This window comes from Melozone crissalis, unplaced genomic scaffold (assembly GCF_028551555.1).
Source record: "Melozone crissalis strain CALT ecotype California unplaced genomic scaffold, PUWL_Pcris_2 ptg000009l_1, whole genome shotgun sequence".
Lineage (NCBI taxonomy): Eukaryota > Metazoa > Chordata > Aves > Passeriformes > Passerellidae > Melozone > Melozone crissalis.
Genome location: NW_026535787.1, coordinates 17,463,519 through 17,488,151, shown reverse-complemented (window position 1 = coordinate 17,488,151; position 24,633 = coordinate 17,463,519). Strand labels below are relative to the sequence as shown.

The following is a 24,633-nucleotide window of genomic DNA, read 5'->3' as shown; positions in this document are numbered from 1 at the left end:
AAATTAAACAGAAAAAAATCAACTGTATTATAGCCTGTTTTGCTCTGATCTTAACCAGGTCAAGTCATTAGCAGTAACACTCTATTCTTGATCCATTAGACTAGCCCCCCATTTTATTCTAATTTGTATATTGAAACTGAAGTTTGTGGTGTACACTTTCAGTAATACTTTCAAAAATTAATAGGAATAGAAAGGGGAAACGTGGTTCACATGGTGCACATTGCATCAGGGTGACCTCCAATTTAGTAGCTCTGTGTTAGCCTTAGGCAGCACAAAGGGAATACCCAGATTATTGTTGAATATTCAGTGATCTGCTAGAGGAGATGAAAGAGTGCTGACACCCCTTTGTTCTTACCTTTCCCCTTCACTTCTGTCAGTGATTTGGAGACCTTTCCAGAAACAAAATCTCTCTGGCAAAATTTCTGACAATATTTTACTTACAAATCTGAAACCAGAGAGGGTTTTCCAGTCAGTCTTCCAACACAACTTCCTCACACTGTTATGCAGCCTTTAGATCCCAAGTGTTTCTATTTCCACAGTGAAGGAAATCCTGCACCCCACATCAGAGGACCCATCCTGGATTACTGAGCACCCAGTTGTGCTGGAGCGCCCGGAGTTTGATGTGAGTATTGTTCTGAGCAGTGGCCTTTGGATGCATTTGAATAATTTAGTTCAGCAAGGTAGAATTGTAGCCAACACTCAGAGCTTCTCTATCCTGTTGTTCATGCAGAGTAAGTACTAATGAAGGCACACCTTATATCGGAGTAAAAACTGCTGAAACCTCTTATATGATAATTCTAGTGTCTGCTGCCCAACAGTTTTCTGTGATCATCTTAATTTGATTATAAACTTCTCTAAAGAGGTGATTCTTCCTTCCATGATACTACCTTTCTTTGGAAAGAAGAAATAGATGTAAATCCTACAGCTGACTGCTAGAAGAGATAAGATAAAATGCTGAGTTTCATAAGCTCCTTTTGTTACTGTATTTATTTCAAACAAAGTTCTCAATTTGGTTTTAAAATTATGTCCATCTTCCTAATACCAGGAGAGGAAAATAACTGGCACTGGTTCTTAATTTTTGTCTCTTGAAATTGTAATTGTCTCCTCTGACTCCCTCTGGAATAATCCAAGGCACAGACCTGAGTTCCCTACTGGACAGGAGACTTGGTGTCCCTGCCATGTCTGTGCAAAGGGACTTTAAGCAAAGATACTGAGTTAGGTGCCAGCAATGCTGAGATCAAGTCAGTCAGTTCTGCCAACAGAGAGATCTTCTGAGTGCTGAATCATTGTCTGGGCAGTTGGTTTCTGCTCTCCACTCTGTTCTGTAACACAGATGTACTTTCAACAAGAAATGAGCTCAGATCATGCCCTAAAATCCAGATCCACTTGTGCTGGATGGTAGGTTCTCACTCAGTCCATCATGAGATAATGTTATGAGATAATGTTATGTGCATGTTATGTACAGACACATTTAATTTTAGCCAGCTTCTGAAATGTTTATGTAAGCAAAATTTGTTTTCACAGGATGCAAATATTGTTAGAATGGACGTAGGTATAATGTCCTTAATTTCATGACAGCTTTCACTGAGTCTTAAAAACTACTCATTGATGTCTAAAATGAAAATTTGTGTGGATTCACCATAATGGATTAAACATGGTGTAGATAAACATGAATTTAGGTTGGCTTTCAGAAAAAGGCTTTCTCTTTACTGGAGACAACTTATTGGAGACATCTAACTAGTCTAAAATGTTGTACATGTTTATTTTAGTAAGACAAAGAATTCTGCCATTCTGACATGTGAAGGCTGGAAGATAATTTAGAGTAGTGATAGCTTTGCAATAATAAATTTTAAACTGGGTTTTGGGAATATTATTATGACAAAAATTTGTGAAAGTAATATTTCTCTAATCATGACTGTGAATAAAGGCTTCTATACCTTCAGTCAAAAACTCTGATTATGTAAAAGGTATCAATATATCCCCAAACCAGCTGTGTACAATCGCAATATACAGGTATTTGGCAAAGTAGCTTCAAATAAATATAAGAAAATCCTAATTATGCTTAAACACCACACAATCAATCAATTATTTCTACAGATGTCAAACCTTTATGGTTCAAGTAGCTGCTTTCAAGGAGAACTGTTACCTATAGAAAAGAATTTTGCTATAGTTTTCCCCAGGGGATTTGAGAATAAACTGGATTTGTATTAGCATACCAACATCATGACATTACATGGGACTGTCATGATTTCACCATCCAAATGCTACTAGATGGTACAGCTAATTCTTTTGAGTTTTGCTCTCTTTAAAAGTAAAGCAAAAATCAGCTCTAGTTTTTGAAAACTGTATTTTCTTGTTTATGTTGAGTTGTAAGAGGTAGAATGCTCTGGCTTGAGGAAAGGACAATGCCTTTCTGGCAGCAGAAAATGAAAAATCAGAGAGAAGTGTTCTGTGTTTACAGTCATCTATCATATTTGTAAGCCTTTTACATTGGTGAAAACCAGAAGTAGCCAATATAATATTAAACTTTTTAGTATAATATATTGCACTGTAACAAAAATCTTTGAATAATGTTAGTTGCCATAGGAGCATTTATCCACATTGAAATAAATGATGAGGTGAAATCCCTGGCAACTAAATGCTTACATTAAATAATTGTATTGAGGAGAAATTACTGGTAGTCCTAATCCATTCTTTATGGAATTTATAAGTGTAATTTATTTCTATTTTTGTACAGTAAGTCTTTTGAAACCATTATTTATAGTGGCTAGTCTTGCCAAAAATAAAATTGCTGGAGCACATGTCTCTATGGTACATATACTTTTCAACTGATTGTCACCATATAAATTTAAAAATTTGATTAAACTGTGGTGGCATAACAACTGGCATTTTTAAATATGATCATTACATGCAAACAAGTAATTTAAGAACAGAAAGTACCTTAACTGGCCTTTCCAAAGCATTCAAATGCAGTTTGAATTAAGCTGAAAATTTAATTCACCCTTATTTCAACCTGAAGTAAAATCTTAAATTAAAAAGTATTTGGCTTCTTCCTGTTATTCCTGCTGATCAAGCAACAGAAAGAGATTTTACAGGGACAGTGAGCTACAGAAATTATTACAGTGGTTTTGAATTGAAATTACAGAAACCTGTGTCCACTGTAACTTTACTTAACTTGTCACCATTGGCAGTTTGTTAGCACTTAGCAAATTGCTGCTTCTTGAAATTGCTTGGCAGTGTTTCATAATACCCTACAGGGGTTTTGGTCCATATCCCACTGCTGCACAGCATTTATATGTGGGCAGGTATCCATGTAGAACACTAATTCCTGAGTTTTAGGCTATCAGCTTGCTTTCCTAGCCTTGACCAAATAACTTATTATCTTTATTGCCTTTTTCTAGTATCATCAGACACCATAGTAGGAGATTCTTATTCAAAGATGAAATATGCTAATTACTTTAACTGTAAACCAACTAATGATTGAGACATGGAATAGTAAGTAAACATTGTGGAAACTGGAGATGTAACAACAGATTATTTTTTCACATTTCAAATAATTCACAAATTCATTCTGCATGCACTTTGTTCTTCATCATTACTGCTGATAGATTTTTTTTTTTTTTTTTTTGTGCAAAGGTACCTTGGCTTTGAGAATAAATTATTCCAAGTTCTAAATGCTCTTCATTACATTCTGGTCTCTCTTATTCCCCTGCGTTCTCATACCCACAAACTAAAAGATATCAATAAATGATAACTGGGCATGCATCCATTGAAGTTCACTTTCTACATTGTTTCATGTATCATGGTAACTGAAATATTAGAATTAATGTATTGGTTGTGTGGCTGATGAATAACCTGAATAAGCTGTTAGAACCTCATCATGCTTTAGGAAGGCAGAAAACGTTTATCTTTGATTAAGTTGGAGATCGACAGATTGATTTTTTTTCAGCACAGGAAAGGAGATGGGGTTGGATATAGATGGTAAATCTCTTAATACCCTTTGGGGTTCTGCACTCCCAGCAATCAGAATGGCTCCTTTCCCTTTTTGGTGGACATGACTGGACATGGCATTTGTCAGAAGGATGTGCATCTTACATGTCTATTGCACAAGATTAGCAGGGTCTGTATTTGCCCCTCACCCTGCTGCTGTGCATTGCTCCCTCAGAGGCAGTAGTCTGAGTTTGCTTAACCCCTGCCTGCTGTTAACCCCTTCTGTGTGTCCAGCCCAATGCAGACAGCCAGTGTTTCCCCTGTAACAGTGGAAATATTAACAGTGGCTTTGTGTTCCAGGACAGCACCTTTTTGGCAGAACGTCCTTCTGCAGATGAGTCAACTGTCAGCAACGCCTTGCCCTTTGATCACACCAAACCAGACTCCAGCTCAGACACTGAGCAGGCCAGTGACAATGAAATCCAGCCAAGACCCGAGAATATTGACCATGAGGCTGCTTTGGCACCTGAAGCTCCACTTTCCTCAGAGGTTGATGTCACTTCTTTGCCTGATGGGCAGAATTTAGAGACTAGTCATTTAGTCACTGTACCGGTGTTAGAGCATGATTCTGTGGACTCTCTGGAATGGCTTTCAGCCCCCAGTTCTTTAGATGGTAAGTTAATGCTGTTGACTGAAGCTTAAATTTGGGTACAAGTATTTCCTGATACTCACCAAATTATAGTTCACTGAAATGAGTTTTCAGAAAGGTCTAAAAATTGAGTATCTTTCTCTGCCAGTTTTTACCTTTTGTCTGTGCCTGTATCCAAGAGCTATATACCAAGGTAAAATGCTTGTAATAGGTAATAATACCTGTTTCTCTCTTCTGGAAATTATATATACATGACACATGTTAAATAGCATAAAAGTAATTTTGTATGTCTTGACTTGGCCCATAGAATATATCTGAAGGGAAAGTGGGAGAAGTTAACAGGGGTCTTTCTGACTTTGGCATGCAAAGGCCGGAATATATTATGGAAAATGTGAAACACAGATCTGCAGATAATAAAATTAATGAAATTTGACACTTTTTATCACAAACAACATCTAATTGTCAATTTGTTTTTATTTTTAATGTTTGAAGACACTGGACTGTCTGAAGAACTTTTGCCTTTAAGTCCTTCTCACCTTGTGCCTGAAGAATCTCCATCTACCGATGACTATGCAGTTCCTTTGCTTTCTGCACCAACAGTGGCCTCTTCATCACTTGTAGAGACTGATATTAAAGAGAAGGAAGAAGTAATCCAAGGTAGTCCTGAGGGCAGTGACAGTGCAAACTCTGTGGAAGAAATTCCTTTTCCCTTAGAAGTGCCCCTTATGGAAGATGAAACTGATGTATTTCTTGGAGATAGAGTTATATATGATGATGGGTCTGGTTCAGCTTTTGATGGTTCAGGAAAAGAAATGGAATCAAGTATCTGGCCTTGGGAAGAAGCAACCCTGGAACCAGTTTTCTACCCTGGTCCTGATAGCTGGCTTGAAGATGACAATGAGTCTTTATTAACCAAAACAGAGGATATTCCTGAAGGCATGATTTTAGACTATATTCTTAACTCTGGTAATAAATTAGATTATGATCTTTCCAAAGATGAGAATGAAGGGATAGTCAATATAAAAGATTTCCTTGATGAGTCTGAAATATTTGTCTTTCCAGAGACTACAACTCCACAAGTACCTCTGTTACAGCCAGAAGAGCCATCGTCTGTGGAACCATCTACACAGACAGAAACTCTGGGCATGTATGATTCCTCTCTTGTCATGCCAACTGGAGAGGCCCCTGTATCCCCACCACATACAGATCTGTCTGTGGAAGATAGTCTCCATACATCTACAGGGACTGTCAGTATGGAGCAGCCCGAGGAGTCCAGTGTAGGCCAGAACATAATCCCTGAAGGAGTTGAACACCAAAGTGAAGACAGGGCAGTGGTAGAAGAAGAACTATTCACAGTGAAGCAGCTGGATGTAATGGAAGCTGCTACAATAGGACACTTGGACACAATCTCTTCAGAAAATATTTTGACTGCAGATCCTTCTGTGGTAAAGCCTGTTGCTTCCACAGAAGAGAAGCAAGCCCTAGACTCCTCACTGGCAGACCAAGACACTCACGGATCAGCAGTGAAGGAACCAGATGATGTTTGGCTTACTGACAGGGCACTAGAAACCTCCTTAGATGAGACAGTGCAACCAGAAATGCCAGCAATGGTTACTCAAGGTTCAGCTGCAGCTCCTTCTGCAGTAGATCACACCCCTGTCCTAGAGGGCTTTGGTGGACAGGATGGTACAGACCATGGCACACACATTTCCATGAGTTTCAGCACTGTTGTGGATTATCAAACACTGAGTGTAACAACAAGCACCGTTGAGCTTCCGTCCCACCTCCCTCCTGTGGGATCCACACCATCATTGTCTGTGGCTACCTCAACAAAGCTGGGAGACGAAACAACCAGAGTCCTGGATGTTTCAGTAGACCTGGGTCATGTTAGCACTGCCCAGTTTTCTCCTGAGCAGACTGAGGAGGGAAGGAGAATGACTGAAAGTCACATTGAGCTAACCACTCGTGTCCAGTCCACAGAGATGGCCAGTGTGGCTTGGGCCACACACGAAACTCACTACAGCAGCACCGTCCCATCCCGAGCTCTGGTTGTGTTCTTCAGCCTTCGGGTCACCAACATGATGTTTTCAGAGGACCTGTTTAATAAAAACTCCCCTGAATACAAAGCCTTGGAGCAGCGATTCTTGGAACTGGTAAGAGTCATTTCTGTGCTAAATGTCCATTACCAGATAGACAAAAACTGTTGGTAAATAATATTTAGTCATCCCTCACAAAGAGCAACTCAAAACTGGCGTTTACATATAAGACTTGTGTCCTTCTGTGGGGAAAGTTCTATCTGGAAATGGGTGGTGGGATGCTGTTTGTCTTTTATTCAGATAATAGTCTCTCTCTGGTGGTGTTAATAAATATAGCAGTGTAGCTGAAGTCATTCTTCACTCCCCCTACTTGCTTCCAGAGTGCTCTGTATTTACTGTATAGAGAGGAAGAAGCAAGAAAACCTGGAGCTGTGAGCAAGTAACTTTTCTGCCACACATTCAACCTGTCCTAAGTAAGAGGTAGCTCAGATAATTAAGCTGTTCCTAACCTGACTGATGACTTGGAAAGCCTCACAGGAGTTACACAGCAACAACTGCCAAATTTTAACTGGGGAATTCTCCTCTTCTGAGTGAAACAAACATTCTCTAGTGAGAGATGAAGGAAGAAAAGCAGAGAGAAGGAAGGGGGACATGCTTGAAGGAAAAACCCTGTGAAATGGCAAGTATTCCAGGTACTTAGATCAAGGGAGAACACATGTGTCTTGAGAACTGTATTTCTGAATTGTCGATTTTTAGAAACTCCTTGAAAATTGCTATACTCTTAAGAACTGCCTGAAATACTCAGGCTCCAGCACAGACCTCAGCTGGGTAAAGATTAATGCCCTTGATGTAGGATTTGGATAAAACCATTCAGACTCTAATTGTCCACTGCAGTAACAGTGCAACTGGCTTGAGCAGAGAGACTCAAAGATTCAGCTTTTCTGTCATATCCCCTGTGTTGCAGCTGGTGCCCTACCTTCAGTCAAATCTGACAGGATTCCAGAATCTGGAAATCCTGAACTTCAGAAATGGCAGCATTGTGGTGAACAGTCGAATGAAATTTGCCAAACCTGTGCCTCGGAATGTCACCAACGCTGTGTACATGATCCTGGAAGATTTCTGCAACACTGCATATCACACCATGAACCTGGCCATTGATAAGTACTCCCTGGATGTTGAATCGGGTAAGGACAGCAGGAAAATGCAGCTTAAAGCAAGGGATCCAGAAAAATGTCTGGTTTAAGTGCTAAGGATCCCAACAGCTCAGAGGCTGCCCACTGCTCTTCACAGGCTGGGCTTTAGAAAGACAGTCTTTCATAGAGTAAAAACAAACAAATGAAAATCTGCTCTGGGACTAAAGAAATGAAAGTCAAAGTGGGACCCAGACAGAGAAAGCTGTATGGGGTCCATATAGCTTTATGGAGAAAAATAACTCATGGAATACTCTCTATAATGCCCCTGTATTTGAGTTGGGGAGTGGAGGAGAGGATGGCTCGGGGAGAACAGTGGTGCCCATCTCTCTTGTGCATACTTTGATGTGTGGTTTGAACTTCACATGGTTATTCCCACAGGTGGTAGCCAGTTTACCTGCCAGGTGAGCATCTGCACAGGTAACAGTTGCTGCCTCATGCTTGCAGTAAGGCCTTGGTTGCACTAAAAAATCACAGGCCCTCTTGCTTCACTTCTCTGGTACAGGGAGAAGATTGTTTTGGTTTTTTCCCCTGTCCAAGTTAGCCAGTAGTTTACCACATAAGCAAACCAGAAATATCTCCTGTTTTGAGGTTAGAGGAAAAGAAGACTGCTGACCTGTTGGCATATGGTAGCTGTTCTTCCCAGATAGGTCTCCAGTAAGGATGGACTAATTAGCATGACAAATGTTCTGATATTGATTGTTTAGCTGTATGCCAGCCTCTTAAGCCTGATACAAGGGAGATGTCTGAATGCTACAAGCTCGTGCTCCTTGCAGACAAACAGGCAAATCCCCTTACAGCAGATGGTGAGTGCCTGAAATCCCACTGCCCTTCCCCATATCCTGCCTAGGTGTTCCATAGCAAGAAATACTGGAGATCACCTGTGGTTTACTCATTTGTAAGGGAGAGTTCCAGCAGACAGAGAAAATAGGAGGTACTGTCTGTTCCAGTATGAAAAAGATCACTTTATACTTGCTTTTTTGACTGTTTTTTGGGTGGTCTTAGCCACGACCACTGGCATGTGCAGACAGAGGAATATTTGCTTGTGCTTGTTCACCTCAGAACTTTTTGTTACTCAGGAAAGGTGCACACTGGATTTTTGTGGATTATCAGGACACCATTAGAGAAGAAGGCAGCCAGCACCTTGTCTCAGATAAGGCTCTCCCCTTTCATTAATAGCTTTTGCTCTGTGTATTGTCAGGTGAGCAGGCAGATCCCTGCAAGTTCCAGGCCTGCAACGAGTTCTCTGAGTGCTTGGTGAATCGCTGGAGTGGGGAAGCTGAGTGTGTCTGCAACCCTGGCTACCTCAGCATCGATGGGCTGCCCTGCAACAGCATCTGTGACCTGCAGCCAAACTTCTGCCTGAACGACGGCAAGTGTGACATCAGCCCTGGGCAAGGGGCCATCTGCAGGTAGGGCACCCTGCTGCTGGAAGTTGTGCTTCCTGGATGAAAACTCCCATTGTCCCCTATCTGTTGTAGCATTCTATAGGATTTGTCCAAAATTCTGTGCAATACTGTGTAACAAGTGAGTAGACTGTGATTATCATTCATGTTGTGCTGCTCAGTGCAAGTTGCAGTACTAACACTAGTTTTCCTATGTATATATCATAAATAAGACAGTAAGAAATTAATAGAACAGAAGCATCAGAAAATAAAACTAACAAGGGATAGAGGTTGTAATGGAACACATTCAGTTGTTCAAATCACTTTTATTGGCCTTTGGGGACAGAATTCACCTCCAGAGGTTTTCTCAAGTAGCAAAGTGTTTGATGGTGTCATGTCACCTATGAGAGTTAATTCCATAACTGAAATTTATATCTGAACATCAAATTGATAGTGCATAAATACATTAAATATACTGCTTTTGGTCTGGAAAAAAGCATAAAAGTAAATCATTGTACATTTGGGAAAAATCATGTGGGTTCATAAAAGGATGAAGGAACAGGCCCCAGATATTTGCTTAAAAAAAGATACAGGATTGCTATTTTGTGCAGGTAATCAAGAAAACTGTGCAAGATGCAGACAAGTTGGTGATGCCCCTGACACAGCACTTTACTTTTTACTTTTCAAACAATGTAATAGTCTATTTTTTAAAAACAAAGTGTGCCTATCAACAAAAATTAACAAAAACGATCACAAACAATAGTCTTACTTCTAGTAGTTATTTATGTTTCTTCATGTGATTTTGTTTTTAAAATTCACCTAGAACTTCTCTAAAGTCAATCTTAGACTGTTAACAGAAGAAATAAAAATGGTTTTAAAACTTTAAAATTGGATATTATCACAGACGCATCATACATTTAAACATTTGTGTGATAGTCTTAATGAGAAGCAGGTAAATATCTGAAACCAAGCCTGTTCCAGTTCTACCTTTGCAGTGATGATGTATCACATGCAAGGCTCAATTAGGGCAATTTTTCCTCAGTCTAAACACCTTCTCGTTTTAACACCTCACAGGGTACTGTAAATTTCAAAAAGCATAGATGATTTCCCCCACAAAAGCATACCCTTTTGCTATTTTTCCTACCTTCATTCAATTCTGTGATTGGGGTAGTTCATCCTGGAGAAGAGGAGGCTCCTGGGAGACCCTTTCTGTGGCTTTTCCATACTTAAAGGGGGCTTGAAAGAAAGGTGAGGAGGCCTTTGGCAGGGTCTGTTGTGATAGGGCAAGGCCTAATGATTTTAAACTAAAAAAAGGTAGATTCAGACTAAATATAAGGAAGACATTTTTTACAGTGGTGGTGATGAAACACTGAACTCGTTATCTAGAGAGATGGCAGATGCCCCTGGATTGGATGGGGCTCTGAGAAACCTGATCTAGTTGAAGATGTCCCTGCTCATTGCAGGGGACTAAATGACCTTTAAAGGTCTCTTTTAACTCAAACTGTTACATGATTATCTACCAAAAAGTATGTCCATAATAATAACAATAATAAAGAAAATTAGTGATTGGACAATGCAAAGATATTTATTTGGGATGATTTAACTGAGGGCACATCATAACAGGAACTTAAATACATTAACCAAAGCTTTTGCTGGTGTGTAATTTCCCTGTGTTTCTTTGTGGCAGGTGCCGTGTGGGAGAGAACTGGTGGTACAGAGGGGAGCACTGTGAGGAATATGTGTCTGAGCCACTGGTTGTGGGTATTGCCATTGCTTCTGTGGCAGGATTCCTTCTTGTGGCATCTGCTGTCATCTTCTTCTTGGCCAGAACCCTTCGAGATCAGTACACAAAGAGTGACACTGGGGACTCGCAGGGGTAGGTGACACCATCTAATATTTTAAACACACCGGCTACGATAAGGATAATTCTGTCCTAAGTCTTATATCACACAGTTTGCAAGCACCAGGACGTACAGGCACCTCCAAATGCCAGGCTTCCTTAGTCTGTCTGCTGCCCTGGCAGGCTGCAGAGAAGCTCACAGTGTGTTTATTGCTCCCCCAGGCAGGGTGACAGCCTCTCGTCCATTGAGAATGCAGTTAAATACAACCCCATGTATGAAAGTGACACGACTGGCTACAGCCATTATTACCGGAGATATCCGCAGCTCACGTCCTACAGTTCCACCAGTGCAGAGACATCCACAGACTACAGCAGTGAAGAGATCAGGCACATTTATGAAAACAGTGAGCTTACTAAGGAGGTAAATGACCTTGTTTTCATAGTGGCATGGGAAAGATCACGGAAACAGTAAGCTTATTCCACACTTCTAACCTCAGAGGTGGGCCCGATCTTTCCCCAGTGTCTATGCTCCATCCAGATAAACAGGTTGCAGCTGCTGCAACTATTTAAAAGAAGACAGAAAAGCTTGCTTTCCCTGCTTGCTTTCAGAGAAAGTTATGGTTTTGTTCTGTAATTCTGTAATGAATTTCACATAATAAAGGAGCTGATCCCTTAGGTAACTTCATGGGAGTTGGGGAGGTTCAATGTATTACTTGACACAACATTTACCTTTTTAACCCAACTCTTATGTAGGAGTAGTTGCACAGTGAAAAATTGGTACATCCAGGCCTTTTCACTGGATGCTTTTGTTTTTGGTGTCTTCTGATTGTTTTTAAAGTTTAAGTCTTTCTATAACCTGCAAGTTAGATCCCATCTTATTTCTTCCTGTATACACAGTATCCAAGTTTTACTCTAGAAGGCTAAAGAGAAGGGATTTACATCCCAGAGCTAACTACAGATCCTTAAGAAACTGTGAGAGGTGTGAATCCAGTATGTAGCTGGTAGGCTGATTGGTAGGCAAAGCATCTCTGAGAGATAAATGGTTTTGTGAAAGCCTGTTGAAATGTACACTCTGTCCACCCCTGGTTTTGATTTGAAAGTGAAGTCAAATGAAGTGCTTCACTTATATTTTTTTTTTCAATTGGAAAAATTATAATTAAATAAATAAAATAAAGAAGAATTTTAGCATTGGTGTGCCCAATTTCAAGCTCCACTCTTTGAAATAGTAATAGCAACACATAGGAGCTTTATTTCCCCAAACCCAGAAATCAGTTATTTCTGTAGCATTCCGATTTCTATTATGTACTTACAATTCTGTGTATTGTGTTCCAGGAGATTCAGGACAGAATTCGAATTATAGAGCTCTACGCTAAAGACCGCCAGTTTGCAGAGTTTGTTAGGCAGCATCAAATGTGAGTGAAATGTCTTGTCTGGATTACCAACTCCTTTGATGTTTTGTCCTGTGGCCTTTACCTTACTGTATTAAGGTTCTAGAAATGCTAGGACACTAGAGGCTAAGATTTCAACATTATTTTCGAAGAGGTTTAACCCTTTTACAGTATTTAATAATCCCAGAAGTCCCAGGGGGTAAAAAAAAAAAGGCAGTGAAGAGGAATCCCCGAGTTAATGAGTGTCAGAGCTCTGACATCAATTCAGGTCTGTGAAAGCACAGACAGAATCTTATTAATTCTTCTGGTGTAATTCTCATTGCCCAGTGCTTTGTTTAAAACCAGAAATTTTAAAAAGCCAAGACAAAAATGCTGATTTGTGTTGAGTTCTCGAGATTTGGCAACTGACCAGCGCCAGACAGATCATTGGTACAGGCCTGTCTGGTATGGTGGGCACCAGCTGTAGCAGAAACTTTACAATTCCAAACAATTAACCAATCTGAGCTGTGTGCTTTGATGAAAGCCAAGCACAAGGAAGGTCCTCAAAGACTGGATTGCTAGCATGAACAGTACTCCTGCTGTAGGAAGCAGCAAACCACAACTTGCTGGGTCACTTTGAACAATACTGGAGTATAGTTCCTTGGCATCCTAGTAAAAATATATACAGTAGCCAAATCTCATGTTCCCAGATCTTCAGCAATATTTTTTTTTAATTGAAAGGAACAGCAGTTCTCATTTTTCCATGTCAGTTGTTCATTTTTTCGTCTTGAAAAGGATCAGCATCTAGATTTTCCACAGCTGGAAAGCAGTAAGGGCTGCCTTGTATAAGCTTGAATCCAATGTTTGAAAGAGGTGAACTTAACCACTGCTTTTCTGTTTTTCATTTTAGGAAGCTGCTTTAAGAAAAAAAGACATTGATAGAATACACGTGGGAGATAAATGCTACCTTGCTGCCCCAGCAACAGGCTCAGATGTAACTGCAAAGTTACTCATAGACTTAACATGGCATGGATGGATACAGATGTTTTCTACATGAATGGCTAAAATGTACAGATGTTTGTCTCAATTTCTTCTGGCTTTTCCGTGTAAAATGACACTTTTAAGAGGTAATCAGAAGTGGCAGAGGTTATGAAAGTTCATTTTTCTTTGACTTCAAAATGGACATTGAAAGATTTTGTATACAAAGGCAAAAAAGAAAATCTCCTCGCATAAGACAAGATACCTGTACAACAGAAATAAAATGCATATTGAAAATCCCTGCCTGGCATTTTATCCCCTCACAGGAGCTTCCAGTGGAAATTCTATGGATATAAAACACTAGCAGAAGGAAATATTTGATTTGCAAAGGAATGAGTTGTAGGGGAGAACTATTGTGCTAGAGTTATGTTAGCATGATTTTAAAGCATTCACAAACAAAACCTCACTGGAAAAGCTTTTCTTCTGTACAGATGCCTGATGTACATTTTGCTAGCTGGCATTAGCAAAGCAGAGGATAGCACTGAGCCTGCAGCCCCCTGAGGGCTCTCCCTGGGATACAGGGAGCCTTGGCAGGCAGGACAGTGCTTCTGCAGCACACTGCAGTGTTTTTAAAGCCAGGATGGGTGGTTCTCCAGCTCATTCTGGCAGACACATAAGCTGGGGCACAAGAAGGGCTTCTATTGTAAAAATGTTCTGTGAAGCTTAAGTGGCTAACATTGATTTTTACGTTTGTTTTTTTTTGTATGTAGACATTTTGTTTCATATTTTGTAAGTTAAATGCATTATTTATCTGTTGTGTGTTTCCTTCCCAGCTTTTCATAATGGATTTAGTTGTTGAGATAGAAAGATAACTAGTTTTAATAATGAAATACTAAACTGGCATTTGTGCCCATTCTTTTATATCTATATTATATTTAGTGTTTACTCAGTGTTGAATTCAGCCAACTAATATTTGAAATTACTGAACTGGGCAGTAGCCTGCCATGAGCTCCCTTTCAAAATCAGGTACTTAAGTCCATGCACATTTGGTAGGTGTCAGCACTTTCCTGTGGGGAAGGGAAAATCTGAAATTACTCTTAGTTTTTTGGAAATCAGCATAGAATCTCTTAAACAGAAGAAGCCTAAAGCATTTTGAAATAGCTGAATTGAGAGGGGGACTTCCAAGTAAAGAAATGGAATTTTATCTTCAAGTGATGAAGAGAGTTCTGACTATATGTTAAGCTGTGTTGGGGCTCTGTTCAGTCCCCCAAGGTCTCTTGTTAAAATCATTAACACTGTCAGGGTTAAAAAGCTGTCAGGGTTAGGGCATCAATTACAACCACATTAGCTTGGGCTAGCAAAAAAAGGCCAATTGATTTATTTCTATAACATCTGTAGTTCTCGGCCCCCATGTGCCAACAGCCACCTGATACTTTCCAGAGTTAAGTGACAGTGAGAATTACATGATTTTCTTTAGGCAGCTTAGCCAAACAACAGAATATTTCAATGCAATTTTTCTCTGTGTCCTGGAGAACCTCACTGGATCACTTGTGTAGTACCTTCTTGCCTTGAGTGGCAGGGGATGGGTATCAGAGCCACATATCTGTCAGAGAAATGCTTATATAAACCACTGAAAGCCAAATAATGCCAGACAGCAGGAAATATTATGGTGCTGCTGAACACTGTGAGCAGATGTTATGAGACAGAGTTCTGCTGGCAGGCCCAGGGCCTGTCAGAGTCTGAGGCACAGCCCACTCCTCGTGGCCCTGAGCATCCCATAATGCCAGGGCCTGTGATCAGAGCAGAGAATTCCTGGGCTCAGGCTGGGCAGCAGCCTGGGACTTGTTTCTGTGCAGCTCAGCTGCCAGCCTGGGAGATTTGGTGCTGCTCCTGCTGGGTGCAGCTGGGATCACAGAGGTTTTCCAGGTGTTCTGCTGTGCACAAGCTGAGATGAGGCTTGGTTACACTGAGTGTGAGGTGTTTCAGTGAATATACAGTGATATTTTCTTTGTGTGTGTGTATACATATGAACATGATGGTATGTTTTCACTACAATAAAAAATTATTTCCAAAATATTTTCTCTATAACATTCATGTAGAGACTATGAGTTGATATGGAGAAGGTGTCTTAGCCATGAGCATTTGTGTGTGTGTAAGATCAGAAAATTGCTTTAACAGAGTTGGCTAAGCTGTTAAACTCCTTTGCTAACAAAAGTGCCAAATATAGTTCATTAGCATTTGCAAGGTTATAGACTGAAAATTCATGCTGGAAAGCACATAGCTGGGTGCTTTGCTTTCAGTTAAACTCTTTTGAAGATGTTTCATCTCTAATCAAAAAGCCAAGAACTTAATGAATAATTGACTTTCTTTGATACTTTCCTAATCCAAGGCAAAGATAAAGAATTCTAAATATCCTAACAAAGCAAACAAACAAACAAAAAAACCCCCAAAACAACAAAAAAGCCAAGCACAACCCAACCAGCTCTATGTACAAGTCTATCAATCTATTATCAGTGAACATGCATATTTTCACTAGATAAAAGTAATGACTTGAATGACTTGTCTTAATTTAAGAGCATGGAAAAAAGCAGGTATTGTTTACCAAATGCTGACAGGTCTATCAGCATCTGTGGCTCCCCTCAAGGCAGAAAACATGGGAGAAAATGAGGTCCCCCAGGATGCTACTAGCTGCCCCTTTAACAGAGGATCTCAAACACACAGAGCCCAGGCTGGATCTCTCAAGGCCTCATTTTTAAACCTCAAGGCATTAATCCACAGTGGCAGAATTCTACCAGGGCCAGGAATTCTAAGAGGAAACAAGTGTTCAGAGCTGCAAGTCTAGCACACAAGCCTGTCAGGAATCGTGCGCTTGTCCTGTATTTTCTTTTTCTCAGAACACAGAGCCTTTCCCAGCAAGAAGCTCAAAGATATCCAGTGACTGAGTCTCTATTCCATGAAACCCCAGACTGTGAGATTCCTGTACTGCTGGATAACAGTTTAGATCCAGAAATAAAGGCTTTTTCAGGTTCTCAGAGACAGCTGAAATGACACATTTCTCCTATCTCCTCCAAACCAAGGAAGTGCATGAATAAACTATTTAGGTTTTAAGAACTTACAGCTTAAATGTTAGAATGAAAAAAGCCTTTAATAATCAAGACTTTCATTCACCTTTCTCATCAGGCTTGCTGGAATTGGTCCTTATTCTAAAGGGCTGCAGGAGTATGAGAGGGCTTTGAGCCCTCTGCCCCATGGATTCTGTGAAGAGAGGCACACAAAGGTGCTAGAGCTCCAACACAGGGAGAGTCATCTCATCCTATAAAACACAAAACAAAAATATTCACCAATCCAAATTCATTTGTCTATCTGTAAGCATTGTAGGACAGACACAGACTGAGTCTATACAGCAGAGGAAATGGGTCAGGGCATTGTTGCCGTTTTAAATATTAGTAAAAAACTCACAGGGCTTTTGTGGTATTTGGTTTATTTGAAGAGTACACAACACCAACAGCATTTCTGTCTTATCTCTCTGCTCCTTGATCCACTTTGGGAACAGATGCATCTTCTTCTTATAACATTGATCCTTTTGCTTTGGTTTTGCAACTGGAAAAAAATTCCAAAGCTATTCCTGTGCCAGGATTTTTTTCATTTGTCAGACCAAGTGGGAAAGTTTTGGTTTTGCCATATTTACCACTAATTAGCTCTCCTACTCCAGATTATTAATGACCCCCAGGAATTTTTGCTGAGCTCCTGTCATCTTGGACTCCTGTTTGTGCTGCTACTCACCCTCCTCGCTGGGTCACCCAGCACACTGAGCAGTGCAGGCAGCTCTGCTTGGAGGATGGCAGCAGCTTGCAGAACTAAAATTGTCATCTTGCCTGAGGTGCTACAGCTGTTCTGAGCCTGTTCTTTTAGTTTTCCTGTGTTTCCAGTTAAACACAAAAGTAGATTTCACCTCTTTGTTGTTTCAGGATGAGAAATACCCTGAATACTAGAATTTTGTGAGACAGATACCAATTTATATTTTTTAAAAATCAATTCTACCATCAGCATATCTAAGGACTTTGTTTCTGTACTAAATATATAAGTTGGAGTGAACTATGCTTAAAGCCTGACCTTTTAGAAGGGGACACTATCCCAGCTCTCATTTATACAACTAAACCAACAAAATATGACTATCTGTCTTGAATCATTGGAGGTTTAGATGTTGTTTAAAAATCTATTGAGCACAAATTAGAGTTGATGTTAATTAGGCTTGCAATTGCATCTCCGCAGCTGATTACCAGATGGGGAAACCATGTCTTTCTGGAAAGGCTGACATACCTTGAACAGAAATTAAAATGGGAGCAGTACAGGATATGTCTGTACATCAAAACTTTATGTGGTAGCACAGGCTTGTGGCTGGATAAAAGAGCAAGTGAAGAGGTAGATTTTCAGAGGTGAGTTTACAAGCAATCTGAAGTGGGAAATATTTCCATTTTGAGGACATCCACTCAGCCCCACCTAAAGCTTACACAGTGATTATGTGGAATCTTCTCCCAGAAAGGGAGGGGGATGCAGAGCACTTCCAGCAGCAGCACAGGACTCATCTCCTGCCATGACCTACAGGCAACTGACTGCACTTTACTCCTTGTACATCCCATCATCTGCTCAGCAAGGCAGCGGCTTTTCTTCCCATCCCAGGTTTCACATGGAAAGATCAGAATGTTTTGATCCAAAAGAATGCTTTATACAACCCTCCAGTAAACCAGAGACTGCCGCACAGCTTTTTCTTTTTCCTTTTTTGCCCTTTTTAATTTATTATTTAAAGCTTCAATTAAAAAATTAAACCAGAACAACCAGAAACAACAACAACAATGACAACAAAAATCAACAAAACCTTCCCACACTTATTTTTATTGTCTGCCTTTTACCTGCACCTCTTAGGCAAACCCACAGTCATGGTGAGAAGGCAGTGTGGTCTACAGAACTCTTCCACATGGAATTCTCACTTTGCTCTTCTTCCCACCACAGCAGCATTTATAAAGTCAGCACGTGAATATCTGTTAAAAAAACACATCAAGTTTCAAAACTGATCCCACACTGGAATGTCCTCCCAGGGCTGGCAGGGAATGTGAATGGGAGCCTCATAAACACAGAGACTGAGCCTAAAACCTTTACCATTGCACACATAGCTCCTGATAGGACATGCCCAATGCAACACTGAATACAGCAAGCTAACAAAAGCAGAAGCACTGGGTATGTGACTTCAGAGTAAGGTGGATGGTAAATGCTTTGGAATTATCTCTAAGAATATTGATGGACATTTTTCAAAGAGCAAAGCACATGAGAGCTTTTCACTTATCTGCCAAGAAAAGAAAGGAAATAAAAGCTCCTGGTAAGGTGTTCAAAGCAGAGAACCCATCCACAGTTTTCAAGCAGACCAAAGTAGTCTCTAAAAGGGAATAATTTAGCCTGGAAAGATGGAATAAAGTCATGTCAGGAAAAAAAAAATAAAGAGGTTATATTTTAAAGGGTTTTTTCCCTGTATAAGGAAGAGGAGAAATACCCCACAGCCATTATGATTTGATAAACCTTCTACTCAAGTCAAGCTTTTATGTAATTATCCTTAATATTGCTTTGCAAAGGGGAGGGCAGAACTCTGAGAATTTTGCCCAGTCAGGCCCTGTGCAGCCTGCTCTGCACACAGAGATGAGCAGGGAGGAAGGATTAAACATGCTGTGTGCATCTGTCCTTGGAGGTTACATGGAAAATTTTACTTCTGAAATATTAGTCAGGGATGTGCATGACCCAGTAGAGCAGATGTTCTGCAGCTTCACTGCTCAGCACCTGTTCAAGAACTGCCTTGTATCAGGCACTCTCAGCTGCCTGTGGACAAACCTGTGAACTGTGCACTGTTCCTCTGCAGATGGAGTGCTGCAGCACCCCTTGCCATCACATAAAAACCTGATGAGCTGTGATGACCAGTATGTTTCAGAAGCACCTGACAAAACTTCCCACTCTTTAATTACTTGTGTGTAAAAACCAGGTGATTTTATAACAGGAGAAACTTGGTCATGGGGAAAAACCCTGCAACACAACAAAAATAGGAGAGCTGTTCAGCCCTGTAATATAGAAAACCAAAGAGGAGAATTCTCCAACACTCTCATGAACATTTGAACCTCTCATGAACATTTCTTAAACCAGCTCTAGGTAACTAAGCCTCCTGATATACACTGGTTGTGCCCTGTCCCCATTCTGCTCTGGAAAAAGGGAAATCTCAAATTTAGCAAAGATCAGTCATCAGAGGATGCATTCAGGGACCAAATCTGAAATTCAGAAGTATTTATCTACCTTTAAATGAGAGATCATGCAAAATCCCACAGAAAATTAATGCTGAAAAACAGAACTGGTACAGCAAAATGCCATTACTTTGGCTGCACTTTATAAGACCATCAGCTGTCTCAGGCATCTGGGATTATTTGATCATTTCAGGACATCTGCTGATCTCCAGGGTGCTTGCCTCAAAACCCTGCTACTCTGAGGTTTCTTCCCTCTAGTTAGTATCAAAGAACTTCAGCTTGGAAAGGCCTAATCAAAACTTGGTCCAAATTAAAGAAGCAGCCCAGCCCAGTAGCAGCAGCAATAGTAACTGCTCTACTTCCATATCAATTGGATCCCACTTTGGAGTGCTTTTGGGGCTGGGAGGAAGAAGCAAAAGATGGGGAGAAAAACAGAGAAAGGACAAAGACAAAACAGAGAAAAGACACAGCTCAGATACAATTCTATGTGAAACTGTAGAAATGGAAAGAATCTCATCCACCTGTGTTTATAGGGTCTTTCCAAGGGGAGGACAAAGAACTGATATCAGCCTACTCTAGTTAAAAGGTTTTTGGTTGATTCCAACTGATTAAATCCCATTTGCAACTGCTTTCAAAATAAGTTATGGACAAACAGGTTTCTCCTGAGCAACAGCAAGGAGACCAAAGCAGCTCCAGCCTACCAATCAGGTATCAGAGCAGTAAAGCTGCCATAAAACATGCAGACCACAAAAAAATATCATACTAAGAGGGAAGATTGCCAGCCTAGCTTGGGTTCAGGGCAGTGCTCTAGAGATAAAGACCCCGTGCAGGGTAGCACAGACTGAAGTTCAGTGAAGGCCAACTTGCCCTCTTGAGTAAGCTATTCCACATGGACTGTAAGGTTGCTCAGGTTGCTGCCAGACTAGGGGACCTCACAGAACACACAAGTGATGGTTTGATCAGTGCTGCCCTGATCAGCAACTGAGCTCTGGAAAAGCAGGTTGGCTGCAGCTGGCAATTGCTGGCCTGGAAAGGCTCATCCTATGGGGCAGCCACATCACCCTGGTCATTTCACCTGCACTGATGGCAGCTGTCCTCTCAGCAAGAGCCCTATCCACGCCTTCCCATGGGTAGGGAGGCCAAGCTCCCTCCCCAGAGATGGCAGGGCAGTTCAGTTTGGCCAAGAAGGGCGCCCTGGCTTTGGTGGGTGCTCACATCTGGCACACACAGCACTGTACTGGTTCTCCAGATGGCACAGGCTGGAAGGGTGCTGGGCACTGGGCACTGCCAAGGGTGGAAACACTGCAGCTATCAGACAGACATTTGTCAGGGTTTCCTGAGCAGACAGAACCACAAAGACAAAAGTGTTCTCTGGTTTCAGGATCTGACAGTTCACCTCATAGCTTGTTATGGCAAGTGGTTTCATGACTGACTCCTCTGCAGAAGACATCAACTCCTGCCTTCACTTCTTAAAGGAAGACTGAATAAATGCAGTTCTATTCCAACTGTCAGCACAAGGTTTGACATTTTACTTGCTTTGAAATTATTTCTTTAAATCATGCTGAAAATCTTACGCTTATCACTTTTAAAAAGCAACCTGTTAACTCAGATATTGACACATTACTGAGAAATCTGCCACAAGGTGTTTCTAGAGGCACTGTGTTGTAGTCAGGGTGCTTTCTGCAGAAAGTTGGCTGAACATCACCCTGGACACTTACTAGCCTGAAGAACATCCAGCCATTGTAGAAACCCCTGTGCATTGTTCCAGAATTGATCATGACCCAGTCTTGAAAAACTCTGATCCAGGTAAACTCCTTCAACACTAATCCTTTCCTCCACAGCTCCCTCCAAAACTGCCAACACAATCACCAAGATCCAGTCTTATTGTATCTTCAATAAATTCTGCTCCCAGGACCTCAGAACAGTCTCATCCCAGTCTAGTAGGTCCTTCCCAGTAGTGACAGTAAGCACCACTGCTCAGAGTAAAACATTTCTTGGTAGTAATAATTAGCTATTTTCCACCCAAACACGTATCGCATCCCAAGTTATGACACTTATCTGCAGTTTGCCCCTCTGCTGAGCTGCTGGTGACAGTCCATAGCCACTGGAGACTGCCATGATATGACCATTTCACATAAACCACCAAATCACTATCCAAGGAAAACTGATTTTCTAGTTGGCACTGAATCTCATGAGCCCTCACACAAAACCCCATGTACTCAAAGTTACACTTCATCTGAACATTACCCACACAAATAAGTATAGATGTGAATAAAAGGGAGATGTCAGCACTAAAAGGTGTTGAGAATTGTTTTAGGAATAATGAATACTTTGGGGATTAACAGTAGCATATGGTACCTTTCACCTCCAATTTACTGGTACAAATCCAGCTAGAGCAGCATGGATAAAAACCTTTACCATCTGGTGACTTATTGCTTTATGGAAAATAAGCAAAATCCACCACCATAACTGGAAGTCTTGTTGGCTTTCTCAGCAGACAGGTCAAAGAGGGTTAGGACACTCTTGTCCCCCTCCAGTATAACTGGTCTATTTACCTGAGAATTGAGGACAGCTGAATGCCAAATAATACTACCAATCCAATACCAGAAATTAAAATATGACCATACTTTATTCCCTTTATTAGGGAACAGGATGATTTATGGTTTTCAACCCAAAGCCTCATCTATTTCTTTCATCCATCACAATCCCCCAAAGCAGTAGGTGTAACAATATTCTCCTTTTCTAAAAGCTTTATCTAGCTTCTTAAATCATTGCTGCTATGGCAGGGCTACTTTACCATGATTCACATTTAGTAGCTCTCATATCACCCAGAACAAGGAAGCCTGAAATAATCAGCTTCCATGCCACTGTGAATTCTTTTGAACATTATGCTTTTTTATTCAAGAGTACCATCCAAGTTTGAGTTACCTGGTTTGTTTATAAATTTGCTCTCTCATGCTCCAATTTCTCCCTATGAGTTAGAAAGGTTTTTTCTAAAAGAAATATTATCATTAATATTGTAGGAAACATGCAAGCAGTTACTATCAGTTTTAAAATTAATAGCAACAGGTACATAAATGTCCTCTGAATTTCCTTCTAATTTATCACATGGAAATGTGGAAATCACTTTATAAATAGCAGAAGTTACTAGCTGTTTAATATATCTAATCTTTCTTAGTGGCATATGGGAGCTTCTCTGAATAACTTGAAACTGGGATAGTCAGAAGATAATTTCCTTGCCTTCTTTAAAGCTTTATTTTTATCCCAGAGCATGTAGTGTGTTTTTGGCTAAGGCTGAGTGCAGCTACTTTCACATCATGTAAGGACCAGGAACACAAATCCCATCAGAGAAATCCCTTAAGTTTCCTTGGCAAATCTGCACCTGTTGTTTTGCAGCCTCTTAATAAAAACCCCCAATAAGGGTCCTTATTTCATTAGCCCATGTACACTTTAAGCACTACTGATCAAAGACATGACAGTGCAAACTGGAGACTTTCTGTTCTCTCTCCTTTGCCTGTTTTATCAGGATCATTAACACACACCAAGTAAGACAAAGCTAGAAATAACTAAAAGGGATTGAGATCTGCCAGAAACACCATCTTACAGATCATATTATGTCTTTTCATACTCCAGCCACACCAGCTCCCTGCTCTGACCACCGGTGTCTGGATACACTGTCTGGCAGGGCTGCCCAGAGAACATTTTCATGCATCTGCTAAACCTTTCCAGGTATCTTTGGGCTTTTATCCTTAATCTGAGAAAAATAATATTAAAATAAAGCATCAGTAACTACTTAGTCACCAAATATTTGGAGCCAAAAGTAGCCCTGTACAACAGAGAACAGTCTGCATCACTTCAAAGTGACCAAACTCCAGGCTGTAGTTTAAACACAGTGGTCTCTGCAGCGACTTCTCCCTTCCAGGTCTAGCATGCTTTGAATTATACAACTGCTGAACCACAGTGGAATTCCTGGCTAAAGGAATGTCCAAAGTTGCAATGGGTGCTCTTCTAAAAATGAAGTGCAATGCATGAAGAGTTACTCAAGAATTTCAAGGGCCATAAAGTGCAGGGGCCCAGATGCCTGCCATAGCTACATGGCCTGCTAGAAAGACAACTCAGTTTAGGATTTGCTTGACACTTTTCCATTTAAGATTTCAATCCACAGCCCTTGTCCTTCAGATTCTTCTATGTATTTGTGGCACAGCCAGAAGGAAAGACTGCTTAATTTGAGCCTTGCTTTCAGATGGTCCTGACAAGTTTCCTGTCAGGAAATTCAGATCATCAATAATGATCTGAATATTTTAGACTTGAGGAGAAACTGAACCTTTCTTTAGTGTTACATCTTCTTTAAACACAGTCATAGAGCATGGTTGTATGAATGGAAATATAAGTTTGATATAGCATTGTATGTTACTGAATGTCTATTAATCAAAACAAATGGCTTCCTTAAAGCTCTCTGTCAGCTGGTGCACTGCTCTAGCAAGTTTTCCAGGAGAAAAACAACAACAATAACATAAATACAAAACCAGAATGAAAAAGCAACCATTTGACTCAGGTTTAAATACAATTACAAGCTGGCTGAAACTAGATGGAATCCTAGAAAAGAGATAAAGGGGCGAAGTTTCCTTTGAAATGGACCACAAAACTTCAACACAAGCTTGTGCTCTTTTAACAAAAGGTAAACCAGAAGGACAGGGGGTACCAGAGACTCACTGCCATCCCCACAAAACCAGTTCAAACCAGAGTGCAGTGGCATTTGCAAGGCAAACCAGGTGTCTTATTGGATGCTGTGTAAAACCAGAGCAAAGATCCCAAGAGGTTTGGTAAGGTGTCCAATTCACAGAGTCTAAGCTAGCAGTGGCTTCCCACAATTTGCAGCTCCTCTGGGACCAAGCTTTCCAAAAGCCAGAGAAATTAATTCATGATTGGTGCCTCTGCACATCGCAAAGACTTCTGCAGTGAACTCTCAGAAGCCTTGGG

At 40.7% G+C, this 24,633-nt stretch overlaps 1 protein-coding gene across 1 annotated transcript in view; it reads left to right on the top strand.

Annotated features, from left to right (window-relative positions):
- IMPG2 (interphotoreceptor matrix proteoglycan 2) overlaps positions 1 to 13,376 on the top strand; it is a 53,091-nt gene extending 39,715 nt beyond the window's left edge. The window contains exons 13-21 of the mRNA XM_054270449.1: positions 540 to 622; positions 4,291 to 4,603; positions 5,072 to 6,732; positions 7,580 to 7,799; positions 9,007 to 9,217; positions 10,878 to 11,066; positions 11,253 to 11,451; positions 12,363 to 12,442; positions 13,308 to 13,376. Coding sequence (XP_054126424.1) covers positions 540 to 622; positions 4,291 to 4,603; positions 5,072 to 6,732; positions 7,580 to 7,799; positions 9,007 to 9,217; positions 10,878 to 11,066; positions 11,253 to 11,451; positions 12,363 to 12,442; positions 13,308 to 13,320 — 2,969 coding nt within the window. The 3' untranslated portion in view covers positions 13,321 to 13,376. The remainder of the gene's footprint in view (positions 1 to 539; positions 623 to 4,290; positions 4,604 to 5,071; positions 6,733 to 7,579; positions 7,800 to 9,006; positions 9,218 to 10,877; positions 11,067 to 11,252; positions 11,452 to 12,362; positions 12,443 to 13,307) is intronic.
- Positions 13,377 to 24,633: the final 11,257 nt, after the last annotated feature.